We start from the raw sequence: 18,840 nt of genomic DNA, 5'->3' as shown, positions 1-18,840 counted from the left end.
GGTCTGTGTGAGAGAGGGGGAACCATGGGGAGCGGTCTGTGTGAGAGAGGGGGAACCATGGGGAGCGGTCTGTGTGAGAGAGGGGGAACCATGGGGAGCGGTCTGTGTGAGAGAGGGGGAACCATGGGGAGTGGTCTGTGTGAGAGAGGGGGAACCATGGAGAACAGTTTTACCCATTTCCTTCTAGTCTCTGCTGTATATTGGAGGAGACTACAGTAACTTATCTGTAGATCTTATATCCAAGGGACCTTGTGACGTTACAGGGTCACATGACATGCTGAAGTCACACGGGTTTGAAGCAGCTGTGGAATGTAGCAGAAGGGTCATATCTCCATCCCATGTGCTGTGGTCAGACATCAGAAGGTCTTCGATTTTAATGCCGTCTCCGTGGAGCCAAAAATCTTTTCGCCTGAAGTCACGTGAGACTTTGGTGAATTAATTTGGTTTTCATTTCTGAATCTTTAAAAACATATTAAATTAGTAATCTGAAGCTCAACCCTCGTCTCTACCCAGCATGGAGTTTAGACATTACCCTACAGGACCTTTGATGATGTCATGGTCATGTGATCAGTCACATGAGGGGAAGAGTAAAGTAGTGGAGGTCTTTCACTGTGCAGCACTTCCTGTCATGTGACCAGTGTGACGTCATCGCAGGTCCTGCAGCCCCAGGAGGTGAGATCTGCAGGTCAGTTATTGGTCTTGGTTCTGGGTTTATTAGAATGGAGCGGTTCTATAGGTGACATATAGCAGGTCCAGCCAGCAGGGGGCAGCACCGGCCATAGAGAGTCTCTGCTCACACAGTCTGGAGGTCAGGAGGGGAGTTCTCCTCAGACATGTCTGCTCTCCCCCTGGAATATTAGGAGACCCCCAGACCCCTGTAAGAGGGGCTGTTCTCCTGGATTAGAGGGGTCTTCCATCACACACTGTCCTGTGATATCACTAGGATATGGAGTCAGTGTGTGGTCGGTGGGGACAACCTCTTCTAGATGAAGGGGCTGCAGCGCTGTGTCCTCTCCTCACTGTCCCTGCACAGCGGAGGCCGGAGCTCTAATGAGCAGGGACTGTGGAGGAGATTCAGCAGTAAAGCAGCTCTGCAGCCCCTCCATTCTCAGGATTAGTGGGGTCCTGATAGAGACGAGCCCCCACCTACCGCACACTGATGACCAGTCCTAGCGATAGAACCTCACGTTATGTGAAGGGAATAGCCCTTTAATGCTGGTGATATTGGGGGTTCAGTGATGGCCGCAGGGATTGGGGTTTGCACAGTTGGGGGTAAATAATTGCACACACATGTGATAGTAACAAACCTGCAGCTGTGCGAGCAGCAGGACAAACCCCGGATCCATCACTGACCTCGGAGCAGAACACCAGCGATTAGAGGAAAGAGGCGACTGACAGGACGGGGACAGGACTTCTCTTCATCTCCTTCCTGACCTGCGCTGATGATGGACATGTTGGTGGATCTGGTGGCTGCGGTCGATGCACTTGTGAGATCAGCAGGAGTCGTCTGTATTCGGCTTATGTCACACGAGCGATACGGATTGTGTCAGGAGCTGAGAGAACGGACGGTTTTACACACAAGTTCCATCAGTTCTGTCTGTGGTTGTATCACCGTGACCGCAGCAACCAGCGTGTAACACATAAGGGCTCGTCTCCTCAGTTCTGTTCTGTCCGGACGAGTTGTTCGGAGCGTCAGTTGCGCTCGGTTTGTGTCGGTTTCATCAGGTTTCAGTTATTTCTTTCCCAGGAAATGTAATGGAAACATGGCTGACAACAGCGAGGTCTATTAATAGTGGAGAGAAACGGAAGGTGCTCTGCTTGGAATCGTCTTCCGATGACATAATGCCAGGATTGCTGTTTTTAGGTCATCTTCCCAGATTGGTACCCATGATACCATCAACTCTCCCCCAAACCCCCCCCCACTGCTTTATTTATGGAAGAATAGGTAAGTCGTCGTTCTCAGTACAAAGCGATCGCTATAGTGTAAGGATCTATATACCTGTGTGTCCATAGACATGTAATGGGGCCGATTGTATTACTAGACATTAACCCCTTCAGCAACCTGCAATTTTCCATTTTTGCATTTTTGTTTGTTTACTACAGGCTATAGCTACTAGAGAGGGGTCGTTGATCCAGGGAGTTATTCTGATGCCTGATTGGAGTCGGGAAGGAATTTTTTATTCCCCTAAAGTGAGGCAAATTGGCTTCTGCCTCACAGGTTTTTTTTGCCTTCCTCTGGATCAACTTGCAGGATGACAGGCCGAACTGGATGGACAAATGTCTTTTTTCGGCCTTATGTACTATGTTACTACCAGCCTTTCCGGAGACAATACTTGCTTTTTTAAAAATATTTCCCTTCATATGAATACCTTTTGAAAAGCCCAAGGAGGGAGAATATCAGCTCCAGTTTTTTACACTAAGCCACGCGAATCCACGTGGCGGGCAGACTGGCATCAGGCACAGATAGGCAGGTCAGCACCGGAGAACGTAGACCGCCACCTGTGAGCCAAACAGCCCGGCTTATAACAGAAGCTGGTTAAGGGCTCATGCGCACGGCTGTAAGTCTTTTGCGGTCCGCAAATTGCAGATCCGAAAACACGGACAGCGGCCGAGGGCATGTCGCATATTTGTTTTTTACTCCTGCAGAAACGTGCTATCCTTGTCTGCAAAATGTACAAGAATAGGACAAGTTCTACCTTTTTTGATGCCCGGGGCCGCAGAACACACTTACGGATTGAGATGAATGGATCGGCTGCGAACCAAAACTACGTCCGTGTGCGTGCACCCTAACTCATCAGCAGCAGCCTGATGGCTCCACACAGAACTCAGGAGCGATTAACCCTTGCAATACTGAAGAAACAGAAGTGCGGGGCAGCGGCGGACACAGAACACCAGTGTAACACACACAGTAGTTACTCCCCTTAGTGCCCACTCAGTAGTCATACCCTCTCACAGTAAGGGCTCATGCACACGACCGCTGGGTGTTTTGCGATCCGCAAATTGCAGATCAGCCAAACACGGATGAGGTGACCCAAATCTCATGTACAGTTTGCGGATTGTTTCCATGCGGGAATTGATCTGCTGCGCAGGTTTCCAAATCCGCAGAATGTCAGTAATGTTTGCAGTTATAACTGCGGATTTCACCCTTTTCCAATGAAGTGTGAGATCTGTGGCAGAACTGCATCTAATCCGCATCAAAATCAATATCTGGGACTGTTATTTATATTGATTACAGGTTACAGAGATACGGACTATAAGCCATCTGCTAAACACAGATCATGGTGAACGTTGCATAATGCAAAGATAATGGGACTATAGGCACAGAAGAATCCCTCCAATAAATACCAGAGGCACCGAGCTGTTCTGAAATATAAAACACAAGATGTATTGATGACTAGCAGAAGGACCCGGCTTCGCGCGGGTATATTTTATCCATTTCATTTTATGTTTCCGTGTGTCGTAAAAATATATCGACAGTTTCCCCCATAACAGTGACCTCTACAGTCCCCACCCTTTTAACAATGACCTCCACAGTGCCCGCCCCTTTAACATTGATTTCCACAGTGCCTGCCCCTTTAACATTGACCTCCACAGTGCCCGCCCCTTTAACAGTGACTTTCACAGTGACTGCCCCTTTAACAGTGACTTTCACAATGACCGCCCCTTTAACAGTGACTTTCACAGTGACTGCCCCTTTAACGGTGACTTTCACAGTGACTGCTTCTTTAATAATGACCTTCATAGTGGCCGCTCCTTTAACAGTGACTTCCACAGTGCCAACCCCTTTACTAGAGACCTCCACAGTGCCTTCCCCTTTAACAGTGACTTTCACAGTGACCGCCCCTTTAACAGTGACCTTCACAGTGCCTGCCCCTTTAACAGTGAATTGCAGTGACTGCCCCTTTAACAGTGACTTTCACAGTGACTGCCCTTTTAACAGTGACTTTCACAGTGACCGCCCCTTTCAAAGTGACTTTCACAATGACCGCCCCTTAAACAGTGACTTTCACAGTGACTGCCGCTTTAACAGTGACCGTCCCTTTAACAGTGACTTTCACAGTGACCGCCCCTTTAACATTGACTTTCATAGTGACCGTCCCTTTAACAATGACTTTAACAGTGACCGCCCCTTTAACTGACTTTCACAGTGCCCGCCCCTTTAACAGTGACTATTACAGTGACCGCCCATTTAACAGTGACTTTCACAGTGACTGCCCCTTTAACAGTGACTTTCACAGTGACTGCCCCTTTAACAGTGACTTTCACAGTGACCGCCCCTTTCAAAGTGACTTTCACAATGACCGCCCCTTAAACAGTGACTTTCACAGTGACTGCCGCTTTAACAGTGACCGTCCCTTTAACAGTGACTTTCACAGTGACCGCCCCTTTAACATTGACTTTCATAGTGACCGTCCCTTTAACAGTGACTATTACAGTGACCGCCCATTTAACAGTGACTTTCACAGTGACTGCCCCTTTAACAGTGACTTTCACAGTGACTGCCCTTTTAACAGTGACTTTCACAGTGACCGCCCCTTTAACTGACTTTCACAGTGCCAGCCCCTTTAACAGTGACTTTCACAGTGAACTGCCCCTTTAACAGTGACTTTCACAGTGACTGCCCCTTTAACAGTGACTTTCACAGTGACTGCCCCTTTAACAGTGACTTTCACAGTGACTGCTTCTTTAACAGTGACTTTCACAGTGACTGCTTCTTTAATAATGACTTTCACAGTGACTGCCCCTTTAACAGTGACTTTCACAGTGACCGCCCCTTGAACAGTGACCACCCCTTTTGCATTGACCACCCCTTTAACAGTGACCTTCATAGTGGCCGCTCCTTTAACAGTGACTTCCACAGTGCCCACCCCTTTACTAGAGACCTCCACAGTGCCTTCCCTTTAACAGTGACTTTCACAGTGACCGCCCCTTTAACAGTGACCTTCACAGTGCCTGCCCCTTTAACAGTGAATTGCAGTGACTGCCCCTTTAACAGTGACTTTCACAGTGACTGCCCCTTTAACAGTGAATTGCAGTGACTGCCCCTTTAACAGTGACTTTCACAGTGACTGCCCCTTTAACAGTGACTTTCACAATGACCGCCTCTTAAACAGTGACTTTCACAGTGACCGCCCCTTTCAAAGTGACTTTCACAATGACCGCCCCTTAAACAGTGACTTTCACAGTGACTGCCGCTTTAACAGTGACCGTCCCTTTAACAGTGACTTTCACAGTGACCGCCCCTTTAACATTGACTTTCATAGTGACCGTCCCTTTAACAGTGACTATTACAGTGACCGCCCATTTAACAGTGACTTTCACAGTGACTGCCCCTTTAACAGTGACTTTCACAGTGACTGCCCTTTTAACAGTGACTTTCACAGTGACCGCCCCTTTAACTGACTTTCACAGTGCCAGCCCCTTTAACAGTGACTTTCACAGTGAACTGCCCCTTTAACAGTGACTTTCACAGTGACTGCCCCTTTAACAGTGACTTTCACAGTGACTGCCCCTTTAACAGTGACTTTCACAGTGACTGCTTCTTTAACAGTGACTTTCACAGTGACTGCTTCTTTAATAATGACTTTCACAGTGACTGCCCCTTTAACAGTGACTTTCACAGTGACCGCCCCTTGAACAGTGACCACCCCTTTTGCATTGACCACCCCTTTAACAGTGACTTTCACAGTGACAGTCTAAAACCTTCCCGGACATCTGATGTACCTGTGTGCCAAATTTGGTAAAGATCGGTCCAGCCGTTTGGTCGCGCATAAAGAATGTCCAGACAGACGTCTAGACAGACAGACACTCATTTTTATATATAAAAGAGACTATCAGAAGGACCCGGCTCCGCACGGGTATATTTCATCTATTTCATTTTATGTTTCTGTGTGTCGTAAAAATGTATCGACAGTTTCCCCCATAACGGTGACCTCTACAGTACCTGCCCTATTAACAATGACCTCCACAGTGCCCGCCCTTTTTTTATAGTGCCTGCCCCTTTAAAAGTTACCTCCACTGTGCCCGCCCCTTTAACAGTGACCACCCCTTTAGCATTGACCACCCCTTTAACAGTGACCTTCATAATGGCCGCCCATTTAACAGTGACTTCCACAGTGCCCACCCCTTTAACAGAGGCCTCCACAGTGACTGCCCCTTTAACATTGACTTTCACAGTGACCTCCCATTTAACAGAGACTTTCACAATGACCGCCTCTTTAAGAGTGACTTTCACAGTGACCTTCCCAGTGATCGCCCCTTTAACAGTGACTGCCCCTTTAACAGTGACTTTCACAGTGATCGCCCCTTTAACAGTGACTCACAGTGACCGCCCCTTTAACAGTGACCCCCTTTTAACAGTTGCACACACATACAGGGAGTGCAGAATTATTAGGCAAGTTGTATTTTTGAGGATTAATTTTATTATTGAACAACAACCATGTTCTCAATGAACCCAAAAAACTCATTAATATCAAAGCTGAATATTTTTGGAAGTAGTTTTTAGTTTGTTTTTAGTTTTAGCTATTTTAGGGGGATATCTGTGTGTGCAGGTGACTATTACTGTGCATAATTATTAGGCAACTTAACAAAAAACAAATATATACCCATTTCAATTATTTATTTTTACCAGTGAAACCAATATAACATCTCAACATTCACAAATATACATTTCTGACATTCAAAAACAAAACAAAAACAAATCAGTGACCAATATAGCCACCTTTCTTTGCAAGGACACTCAAAAGCCTGCCATCCATGGATTCTGTCAGTGTTTTGATCTGTTCACCATCAACATTGCGTGCAGCAGCAACCACAGCCTCCCAGACACTGTTCAGAGAGGTGTACTGTTTTCCCTCCTTGTAAATCTCACATTTGATGATGGACCACAGGTTCTCAATGGGGTTCAGATCAGGTGAACAAGGAGGCCATGTCATTAGATTTTCTTCTTTTATACCCTTTCTTGCCAGCCACGCTGTGGAGTACTTGGACGCGTGTGATGGAGCATTGTCCTGCATGAAAATCATGTTTTTCTTGAAGGATGCAGACTTCTTCCTGTACCACTGCTTGAAGAAGGTGTCTTCCAGAAACTGGCAGTAGGACTGGGAGTTGAGCTTGACTCCATCCTCAACCCGAAAAGGCCCCACAAGCTCATCTTTGATGATACCAGCCCAAACCAGTACTCCACCTCCACCTTGCTGGCGTCTGAGTCGGACTGGAGCTCTCTGCCCTTTACCAATCCAGCCACGGGCCCATCCATCTGGCCCATCAAGACTCACTCTCATTTCATCAGTCCATAAAACCTTAGAAAAATCAGTCTTGAGATATTTCTTGGCCCAGTCTTGACGTTTCAGCTTGTGTGTCTTGTTCAGTGGTGGTCGTCTTTCAGCCTTTCTTACCTTGGCCATGTCTCTGAGTATTGCACACCTTGTGCTTTTGGGCACTCCAGTGATGTTGCAGCTCTGAAATATGGCCAAACTGGTGGCAAGTGGCATCTTGGCAGCTGCACGCTTGACTTTTCTCAGTTCATGGGCAGTTATTTTGCGCCTTGGTTTTTCCACACACTTCTTGCGACCCTGTTGACTATTTTGAATGAAACGCTTGATTGTTCGATGATCACGCTTCAGAAGCTTTGCAATTTTAAGAGTGCTGCATCCCTCTGCAAGATATCTCACTATTTTTGACTTTTCTGAGCCTGTCAAGTCCTTCTTTTGACCCATTTTGCCAAAGGAAAGGAAGTTGCCTAATAATTATGCACACCTAATATAGGGTGTTGATGTCATTAGACCACACCCCTTCTCATTACAGAGATGCACATCACCTAATATGCTTAATTGGTAGTAGGCTTTCGAGCCTATACAGCTTGGAGTAAGACAACATGCATAAAGAGGATGATGTGGTCAAAATACTCATTTGCCTAATAATTCTGCACGCAGTGTATAAGCAGTAAAGCTGAGAAATGGGGATCATTATAAATTCAAGTGGTACTATACCTACTATTTAGAGCACACGCCCATCTGCCTGGAGCTTCTGAGCAAAGTACAAATGTAGCTGTTCCTTCACTGCCCTGATAATGTGGAATTGGATAAGTCCAAGAGAGGCGATAGGGTCCCGTCTGCGGAAGCCACCTTGACGCCTGGTAGATGGGCCCGACACAAGTTTGATCAAAATGTGCTTCCATTGATCCAAATAGTAGTTATAGTACCACTTGAATTTAGAATGATCCCCATTTCTCAGCTTTACTGCTTATATGTGTGTGCAGCCATTATTTTTTTATCAATTATGTTTGCTTTATGGATATGCACCTATGACTATGAATAAGACTATGCCCGTCGAAATTTTCTTGTAATACCCCTTCTAACAGTGACTTTCACAGTGGCCACCCCTTTTAACAGTGACTTTCACAGTGGCCACCCCTTTAACAGTGACTTTCACAGTGACCGCCCCTTTTAACAGTGACTTTCACAGTGGCCGCCCCTTTAACAGTGACCCCCCATTTTAACAGTGACTTTCACAGTGACCGCCCCTTTAACAGTGACTTTCACAGTGACCGCCCCTTTAACAGTGACTTTCACAGTCACCGCCCTTCTAACAGTGACTTTCACAGTGACCGCCCCTTTAACAGTGAATTTCACAGTGACCGCCCCTTTAACAGTGACTTTCACAGTGACCGCCCCTTTAACAGTGACCCCCCCCTTTTAACGGGTGACTTTCACAGTCGCCGCCCCTTTAACAGTGACTTTCACAGTCACCGCCCCTTTAACAGTGACCCCCCTTTTAACGGGTGACTTTCACAGTCGCCGCCCCTTTAACAGTGACTTTCACAGTCACCGCCCCTTTAACAGTGACTTTAACAGTGACCCCCCTTTTAACGGGTGACTTTCACAGTGGCCGCCCCTTTAACAGTGACTTTCCCAGTCACCGCCCTTCTAACAGTGAATTTCACAGTGGCCGCACCTTTAACAGTGACTTTCACAGTGACCACCCCTTTAACAGTGACCCCCCTTTTAACAGGTGACTTTCACAGTGGCCGCCCCTTTAACAGTGACCCCCCTTTTAACAGTGACTTTCACAGTGACTGCCCCTTTAACAGTGACTTTCAGTGACCGCCCCTTTAACAGTGACTTTCACAGTGACCGCCCCTTTAACAGTGACTTTCACAGTCACCGCCCTTCTAACAGTGACTTTTACAGTGACCGCCCCTTTAACAGTGACTTTCACAGTGACCGCCCCTTTAATAGTGACTTTCACAGTGACCGCCCTTTTAACAGTGACTTACACAGTGACCTCCCCTTTAACAGTGACTTTCATAGTGACCTCCCCTTTAACAGTGACTTTCACAGTGACTGCCCCTTTAACAGTGACTTTCACAGTGACCGCCCCTTTAACAGTGACTTTCACAAAGGCTGCCACTTTCACAGTGACTTTCACAGTGACCGCCCCTTTAACAGTGAATTTCACAGTGGCCGCCCCTTGAACAGTGACTTTCACAGTGCTCGCCATCTTTAACCTCTTCCGGACACATGACGTACCGGTACGGCATGTTGTCCTGGTACTTAAATGCGCGGGGGGTCCTGTGACTCCCCTATGTCGGCGATCGCAGTAAACAGCAGGTCAATTCAGACCTGCGGTTTGCTGCGTTTCCGGGTTAATCGGGTCTCTGGTGACCCGATAACCCGGAACAGGATGGTGATCGGTGGTGTGATAATACACTACCAATCACCATCCTGAGAGGTGATGGTGACATCACCTCTCAGGATCGTTCTCATTGGTCGGCTGGGCGGGCGGGTAATTTAAATTATTGCAGCACTCCTCTCCTCCTCCTTTTGTGTCCGGGAGCCGAGGAGAGAGGAGCACTGCACGTCGGATCCAGAACTGAGCGATCTTCAGCCAGCACCCCCATCTGTGCCGCAGCACCCCCCAGGTATTTAGGGAAAGGTTGGGTTAGGCAGGGATATTCAGGGAAAGTTAGTGAGAAAAAAACAACAACAAATTTTTGTTGCATCACCCTAAATCTGGTGTCTGGGGTCCACAGCACAGCTGTGTGACCCTAGACCCCCCAGGGTTGCTGCAGCTTGCCGCCCCCTGCCCCCCCCTCCCCCGCTACTCACCTTTTCTTTGGGCGCAAGCATTTTTATTTTTTTTTGGCCGTACACTGACTGTGGCCGGCACTCTTAGCGTCCGGCCACTGTTAGCGCATGGCACACACCACCGCTGATCAACTTCGGACCGTTGATCAGCGATTTAGAAATTTTTATTTTATTATTTTTCACATTTTTTGCCCTTTTTTTTTAGTTAGTCTTTATTATTTTTTTTGTCTGTTCGGTTTAGGGTGAGTTCGTGAACACCCGTGCCCCCACACACACGCACACTGAATAAAGTTTTACACGCACACACGCAGGCACACACTCCCCTATGGCCCGCTGGATGTTCTCGGCCGAGGAGGCATATGCCCTGCTTGCCTCCGAGTCCGAGAGTCCCAGTGAGGAAGAGGATAACCACACTTTCGTGTTGTCATCCGCATCCTCCTCATCATCTAGCGATGATGATGAGCCCCCAAGGCGGCGGAGCAAGGGGACCGCCATGCTAGGCACCCTGTAGCCCACTCTAGTACGAGCAGCTCTGGGGCTCATACTAGTTTTCCGACCCACCAGTTAAATCCACCGGAGCCCCCTGCCGGTGAACTTGTCTGGTGTACCCCAGAGCGATTTGAGCCCGTGATTCCTGATTTTGTAGGCCAACCAGGAATCCAGATTTCCACAGTGGGCTTCACTGAATATGACTATTTTAGTCTTTTTTTCAGTGACCACTTTATAAATCTGATGGTGGAGCAGATAAACCTGTACGCCCAACACCCGGGCTCCTTTTTGGCTAGGCCCGGTGGCTGGACCCCGGTCAGTGCAGCCGAGATGAGGACGTTTTGGGGCCTCGTGCTGCACATGGGCCTAGTCAAGAAACCTAGTGTCAGGCATTACTGGAGTGGGGACCTCCTCTACCAGACCCCACTTTTCAGTACGGCCATGACACGCTCCCGGTTTGAGGCCATCCGGAAATACCTGCATTATTCAGATAATGCAGCATGTCCCCCCCAAGGTGAACCTGCCTATGACCGCCTGTACAAAATCAGGCCGGTCATCGATCACTTTGGGGCCAAATTTGTACAGGCCTATGTACCTGGAAGGGAGGCGTTCAAGGAGAGACTCATTTTGCGCCAGTATGTTCCCTCAAAGCGGGCGAGGTATGGCGAGAAGCTGTACAAACTTTGTGAGAGTACCTCAGGGTACACTTTCGTGTGTACGAGGGGCGAGATTCCCTGTCACGGATGGTGTACAGGAAACAAGATAAAACAATACAAACAATGACACACTGGATCCACAACTAAGGAACAAAAGGGAGACCCCTGCAATCGACCTGCCGCTCTCCCTTATTGCTCAGCCTATGCGACCACCCCAAAGGTGGATGGGCGCATATCCACGTGCCTCGGCTATCTTTAGACCTGAAGGCCCTACAATAGTGAGGGGACACGACCACCGGCTCCCTACACAGACACGGAGGGAGTCAGGGTCACCTGGATCCAGAAAACAGAAAATCATAAATACATAAACAGAACTTATCTTGCAAACGACTGTAGACAGGGAACTGGGAGCTGGGAACTGGGACAGCATGCACACACACTCCAGGAAGTTGTATCAGCCGCACCCAACTGCCTTATGGGGAGGAATTTAAAGGGAAGTGATCAGTCCGACTGCATGACAGCTGAGATAGAGTAACGAGGTGAGGAACAGAAATCAAAACAAAGAAACTCAAGGAGGAGGATCTAGACGGCTCCTGTCAGAGCTTCTCAGCTGTCTGGTTGTGACATTCCCGTATTGAACCCCCAGAATGTCCCCCCACTCTGGGTTTTAGCGGGAAACTTGTGTGAGACCTTATGCACCCACTGCTAGATAAGGGTTACCACCTGTACATGGATAACTTTTATACTAGTATCCCCTTGTTCTAGTCCCTCGCCACCAGATCCACGTCCGCTTGTGGGACCGTGCAGAAAAATCAACGCGGACTCCCTGCCCACCCCCTCCAGGTACCTATCCCCAGGGGTGAGACCCATGCCCTTACCAGTGGAAACCTGTTGCTGGTCAGATATAAGGACAAGAGGGATGTCCTTGTACTGTCCACAAATCATGGTAACGGCTCACCCCTGTCCCTGTGCCAGGTACCTCGGCAACTGTCCTCAAGCCCGATTGTATCGTCGACTACAATCGGTATATGGGAGGAGTTGATCTATCTGATCAAGTCCTCAAGCCATATAACGCCATGCGCAAAACCCGGGCATGGTACAAAAAAGTTGCGGTCTACTAGTGGATGCATGGAATAGCCTTCCTGCAGAAGTGGCAGCTGCAAATACAGTGGAGGAGTTTAAGCATGCATGGGATAGGCATAAGGCCATCCTTCATATAAGATAAAGCCAGGGGCTATCCATAGTATTTAGTATATTGGGCAGACTAAATGGGCCAAATGGTTCTTATCTGCCGACACATTCTATGTTTCTATGTTACTTGGTGCAGGTTGCCTTGTACAACTCTTTTGTGCTGTCCCGGAGCGCTGGCAACACAGGGACATTCCTTCAGTTCTATGAGGCAGTCCTCAAGGACCTGATCTTTTCTGACCGGGAAAGAGAAGGCCGGAGTACCTCGGGAACTGGAGGCGCCCGGAACGTCTCTGGCCAACACTTTCCAAAGTGTGGTCCCCCATACTGGAAAGAAGGGACAGACCCAAAAAAGGTGCAGAGTGTGTCACAGGAGGGGGATACGGAAGGACACCACTACTCAGTGTGGAACGTGCCCCGATCATCCGAGCCTCTGCATTATTGGTTGCTTCAGGGAGTACCACACTTCCATGGAGTACTAAATTTATATCCCAATTTAGCCACTGACAATCGGATAAAAAAACTGGTTCTTGAGACACTAAAACTAAAAAAAAAATAATTTCAAAAATATTATTTATTAAAACTAAAATAAATAAAAAAAATAGACATATTAGGTATCGCCGCATCCGTAAGAATCTGCTCTATAAAAATACCACCCCCTAACCCCTCAGATTAACACGGTAAAAAAAAAAAAACGGTGCAAAAAATTGTATTTTTTTAGTCACCTTACATCACAAAAATTGTAATAGCAAGCGATCAAAAAGTCATATGCCCCCCAAAATAGTGCAAATAAAACCGTCCTCTCATTCTGCAAAAAATGAGCCCCTACCTAAAATAATCGGCGAAAACTAAAAAAAAAATGACTCAGACTATGGAGATACTAAAATGTTTTTTGTTTTTTTTTTAAAAGATAATATAGTGTAAAACATAAATAAATAACTAAAAAGTAGACATATTAGGTGTCGCCGTGTCTGTAAGAATCTGCTCTATTAAAATACCCCCCTAACCCCTCAGATGAACACGGTAAAAAATAAAAAATAAAAACGGTGCCAAAAAAGCAATTTTTGGGCAAATTTTCCATTTTAATCAGTTTTTTTTCCAATAACAAAGCAAGGGTTAACAGCCAAACAAAACTCAATATTTATCACCCTCATACTGCAGTTTACAGAAACACCCCGCCATATGTGGTTGTAAACTGCTGTATGACCAAACGGCAGGGCGCAGAAGGAAAGGAACGCCATATGGTTTCTGGAAGGCAGATTTTGATGGCCTTTTATTTTAGCACCATGTCCCATTTGAAGCTCCCCCTGCATCCCTAGAGTAAAAACTCAGTAAAAGCGACCCTATCTAAGAAACTACACCCCCTAGGTATTCAAAACTGATTTTACAAACGTTTTTAACCCTTTAGGTGTTCCACAAGAGTTATTGGCAAATGGAGATGAAATTTCAGAATGTCTATTTCTGGTAACCTTGCCTCACAAAAATGTAATATAGATAAACCAAAAATCATATGTACCCTAAAAATAGTCTGAACAAAACTGCCACCTTATCCCATAGTTTCCAAAATGGGGTCACTTTTATGGAGTTTCTACTCTAGGGGTGCATCAGGGGGGCTTCAAATGGGACATGGTGTAGATAAACCAGTCCAGCAAAATCTGCCTTCCAAAAACCATACAGCGCACCTTTCCCTCTACACCCTACTGTGTGCCCGTACAGTAGTTTAAGGCCACATATGGGGTGTTTCTGCAAATTACAGAATCGGGGCAATAAATATAGCATTTTGTTTGGCTGTTAACCCTTGCTTTGTTACTGGACAAAAATGGAAAATTTTCCAAAAATTTTTAATTCTCAAATATCATTCCCATTTGCCAATAACTCTTGTACAACACCTAAAGGGTTAACGACGTTTGTAAAATCAGTTTTGAATACCTTGAGGGGTGTAGTTTCTTAGATGGGGTCACTTTTATGGAGTTTCTACTCTAGTGGTGCATCAGGGGTGCTTCAAATGGGACATGGTGTAAATAAACCAGTCCAGCAAAATCTGCCTTCCAAAAACCATACGGCACACCTTTCCCTCTACGCCCTACTGTGTGCCCGTACAGTAGTTTACGGCCACATATGGGGTGTTTCTGCAAACTACAGAATCGGGGCAATAAATATTGAGTTTTGTTTGGCTGTTAACTCTTGCTTTGTTACTGGAAAAAATGGATTAAAATGGAAAATTTGTTAAAAAATCTAAATTCAGAATTTTTATCTCCATTTGCCATTAACTCTTGTGGAACACCTAAAGGGTTAACAAATTTTTGAAAATCAGTTGAATACCTTGAGGGGTGTAGTTTCTAGAATGGGGTCATTTTTGGGTGATTTCTATTATGTAAGCCTCCCAAAGTGACTTCAGACCTGAACTGGTCCCTAAAAATTGGGTTTTTGAAAATTTAAAAATTTGCTTCTAAACTTCTAAGCCTTGTAACATCCCCAAAATATAAAAATATCATTCCCAAAATGATCCGAACATGAAGTAGACATATTGAGAATGTAAAGTAATAACTATTTTTGGAGGTATTACTATGTATTATAGAAGTAGAGACATTGAAACTTGGACATTTGCAATTTTTTACAAATTTTTGGTAAATTTGGTATTTTTTTATAAATAAAAATGATTTTTTTTACTTCATTTTACCAGTCTCATGAAGTACAATATGTGACGAAAAAACTATCTGAGAATGGCCTGGATAAGTCAAAGCGTTTTAAAGTGACACTGGTCAGATTTGCAAAAACTGGCCTGGTCTTCAAGGTGAAATAAGGCTGTGTGATTTCCACAGTGACCGCCCCTTTAACAGTGACTTTCACAGTGACCGCCCCTTTAACAGTGATTTTCACAGTGACCGCCCCTTTAACAGTGACTTTCACAGTGACCTCCCCTTTATAAAGAGTGACCTCCACAGTGCCCGCCCCTTTAAGCAGTAAAGAAAAACGGCAGGGTTGTTATGGAAACCTGGAGTAAAACTGTGTTTATGGCAGTTGGGATTTGAAGAGAAAGACTTGCAGGCTTGTATTAGATAATGTGGGTCATTTTTGGGGAATATCTCAGGAACGGTACGTCCTAGAACTAAAACCTTCCCGGACACCTGATGTACCTGTGTGCCAAATTTGGTGAAGATCGGTCCAGTCATTTGGTCGCGCATAAAGAACGTCCAGACAGATGTCTAGACAGACAGACAGAAATTCATTTATATATATATATATATATATATATATATATATATATATATATGAGATATACACAACACAAAAAATACACACCAAGTGTGAAAGTGTATTCATAAAAATCACAGTGATGACCATAAGATCATCAATCTCCCCAGTATAGTTCACTGTGCACTCCTAACCTGCAATCACTTGTTTCCCTCAGGTTCCTTACGTGCAGGACTCTCTTTTTTTGAAAGACGATGGTCCTTTCCATCAATGACCCACTAATGATGGAGAAGGACAGAGACCACATGGCTGGAAGGATATTAGACTACACCCTAGAGATCATCTCCTTGATAACTGGAGAGGTGAGAGTCTCACATGACATCACTCTTATCTCTAGTAATAAACCAGGGAAATCTCTGGAAAGATGAAGGATTCTTAGAATCCCTGTAGTGATCGGCGTCTCCCCATACACAGGATTACACAGTAGTGAAGAAGTCGTCTGGTGAGTGTGTGACACCCTGTGTGTCAGGAGGATGGAGCAGGACCCAGAGCCCCATCATCGAGCCTCCACCTCATTCCCTGATACATGAGCAGAAGATCCTAGAACTTACCACCAGGATCACTGAGCTGCTGAGCGGAGAGGTAAGCGCTGCTAGGAATGCTGGGACATTATACATTAACGCCAAGGGAGGGGTCTGGTAATTACTATCCTTGTGTTGTCAGGCTCCTATAAGGTGTCAGGATGTCGCTGTCTATTTCTCCATGGAGGAGTGGGAGTATTTAGAAGAACACAAGGATCTGTACAAGGACAGAAACCACATGGCTACAAGGATATTAGACCTCACCCTGGAGATTATCTCCTTGATAACTGGAGAGGTGAGAGTTTCACATGACATCACTCTTATCTCTAGTAATAAACCAGGGAAATGACTGGAAAGGTGAAGGATTCTTAGAATCTCTGTAGTGATCGGCGTCTCCCCATACACAGGATTACACAATAGTGAAGAAGTCATCTGGTGAGTGTGTGACACCCCGTGTATCAGGAGGACGGCGCAGGACCCAGAGCCCCATCACCGAGCCTCCACCTCATTCCCTGATACATGAGCAGAAGATCCTAGAACTTACCACCAGGATCACTGAGCTGCTGAGCGGAGAGGTAAGCGCTGCTAGGAATGCTGGGACATTATACAATAACGCCAAGGGATGGGTCTGGTAATGACTATCCTTGTGTTGTCAGGTTCCTGTAAGGTGTCTGGATGTCACTGTCTATTTCTCCATGGAGGAGTGGGAGTATTTAGAAGAACACAAGGATCTGTACAAGGACGTCATGATGGAGAATCACCAGTCCCTCACATCACCAGGTAAGAGGAGCCCTTCCATGACTGTAGAGATGAGAACAGTTCTGAGAGTGAGATTCCCCATCATCTGATCATCACATATAGACAATGTATTCAGTCACTGTGTGTATTTTCTACAGATGGATCCAGTCAGAAAAATCCACCAGAGAGATTTCCTGATCCTCTGTATTCCCATGACTGTCCACGGGAAAAGCAGAATGTCCCACTGGATCATCAAGTAAGTGCAGCTGAGGTTTCTACCTATCCTCTACAGACTGATGTCAGGGGCATAACTAGAAATGGCAGGTTGGCATCTCCCCCAACCCCCACCAGTACACAGGTCGCCATCTATTGCCATCTCTCCCCACACAAATTTGTGCTTCAAAACAGCCCCGGCTCAAACTCCTCCTAAGTGTATGAAAGGGTCTTTCTGCCACAAAAGCCTGCACCTGCTTCAGAGTCACGTCACTTGAGAATGTCATGTGACCCCGTGACATCAGAGGATCCTTAAGGTGCATACAGTACACACACACTGTCAGTTAAAGACATTCTGGGTTACTTTAGGGCCATTGCTCTTTGCTGCTTCCACAGCTGATTTTCTTTGCTTCCTCATATGCCGGAACCCCAGCAGCAGTGGAGTATACTGTAGGCTCCATTGCATCTTGTTGTTGGCTACAAATGGTTTCTGGTGTCATAAAAGATTGTATTAAATGTTCTCCTGTTTGGACATCCACTTGGCAACTGAGATTCAATGTGGGTAAAAGTAAAGTCCTGCAGAGTAGATGTAAGTCATAGACTAAATGAAAGCACAATGCCAGTCAGCTGCATCTACAGCAGATACTGTCCTGTATTAACAGTCAGTGACTGACTCATCAGGGACAGAATCTTCCTGCTTTTGCAAAACATTATTACCTTCTCATCTAGAATCAGGTCACCACAAAGGACGAGAGCAAGTGGATATAAGGTTCAGTTTCCAGAAGCAATGACAGGCTTTTTACCATACAATAATGTAAGAACTGGAGGTGATGAGCACAGCGTCCTCTCCAGGATAGGAGCAGGTCATTTCATGCAGAAAAATGTCACATTTCATATGTGTAAGATACTTGTCTGAATGTTGATCCTGTCTGATCACCACGTGAGGAGATGCTTCTTCTTCAGGGCAGAAAGGTTCATGTCTTCTAGGGGTGTTTGATCTTCGCCTGGATATAAGATAAGCTAGCAGTGGAGTATAGTTTTCTGTTTTCTCATGTCTTTAATGTGGGATCTTTACTGCAGGAAAGTTCAGCTGGAACGACGAGTGAGCTCAAAAAACCCGGATCAGTGTCCGTGAATGGTAAGAACCTTTCATACATCTCGTTTGACTGTAAATGTCTTTATTAATGGGAAATCTGATCGGAAGTTCAGAGAAACCTCCTCCTCCTGGATATAGTGCCCCAATATATTCATCCTCTTCCTTGGCACCGGTACAATGTGACACAATATGGACAGAAACAATCACAAAAAGACTGGAGGGTAAATGCCGTTTCTGAGTAAAGGTCACATGATACGATAGGCCTCAGTTATAAACATGTAGTATATGGACCCATGGGGTGTTATTATTATTAGGTGTTATTATTATTATTACGTGTTATTGTTATTGTATTATTTTAACCCTTTCCCGACCAGCGCCATAATAGTACGGTGCCTGGCGGGTCTTAAAAGTTGGAGCCTGCTCATGAGCGCTGCAGGCGCCATAGCCGGGGGTGGCCGCCTGCTTCTTATAGCAGACTGCCACGGCTAATGATTGCATGTTATAGTTCCCTATGGGAACTATAAAAAAGTGTAAAAAATAAAAAAAAAGTTACAAATAAATAAATAATAAAAAAACATAAAAATTCAAATCACCAC

General features: G+C 45.8%; 2 protein-coding genes and 1 long non-coding RNA gene across 5 annotated transcripts in view; all 3 read left to right on the top strand.

The window, feature by feature from the left end:
* Positions 1 to 18,840, top strand: part of LOC120999664 (oocyte zinc finger protein XlCOF6-like) — a 2,208,135-nt gene that overhangs the window by 563,067 nt on the left and 1,626,228 nt on the right. The gene's annotated exons all lie outside the window — the stretch shown is intronic.
* LOC120999659 (gastrula zinc finger protein XlCGF57.1-like) overlaps positions 1 to 18,840 on the top strand; it is a 225,612-nt gene that overhangs the window by 42,589 nt on the left and 164,183 nt on the right. Inside the window, exons 1-2 of one of the 3 annotated variants that reach the window (XR_005778581.1) lie at positions 17,114 to 17,191; positions 18,229 to 18,286. The exons of 1 other annotated variant lie outside the window; for it this stretch is intronic. Coding sequence is in view for 1 of the 2 variants with exons in the window: in XM_040430654.1 (XP_040286588.1) it covers positions 18,229 to 18,286 (58 nt within the window). In the remaining variant the exon portion in view is untranslated. Of the gene's footprint in view, positions 1 to 17,113; positions 17,192 to 18,228; positions 18,287 to 18,840 lie in introns of those variants that run through there. One more of the 3 variants, XM_040430654.1, reaches the window with a different exon arrangement.
* LOC120999776 lies at positions 645 to 16,129 on the top strand. The gene is made up of 3 exons (XR_005778641.1): positions 645 to 685; positions 15,834 to 15,978; positions 16,091 to 16,129. It is a non-coding gene; the product is annotated as an uncharacterized LOC120999776 (long non-coding RNA).

Source organism: Bufo bufo, chromosome 4, assembly GCF_905171765.1.
Source record: "Bufo bufo chromosome 4, aBufBuf1.1, whole genome shotgun sequence".
NCBI classification, from domain to species: domain Eukaryota; kingdom Metazoa; phylum Chordata; class Amphibia; order Anura; family Bufonidae; genus Bufo; species Bufo bufo.
Note: the sequence above shows the minus strand (reverse complement) of the source record. Positions and strands in the feature narration are given on the sequence as shown.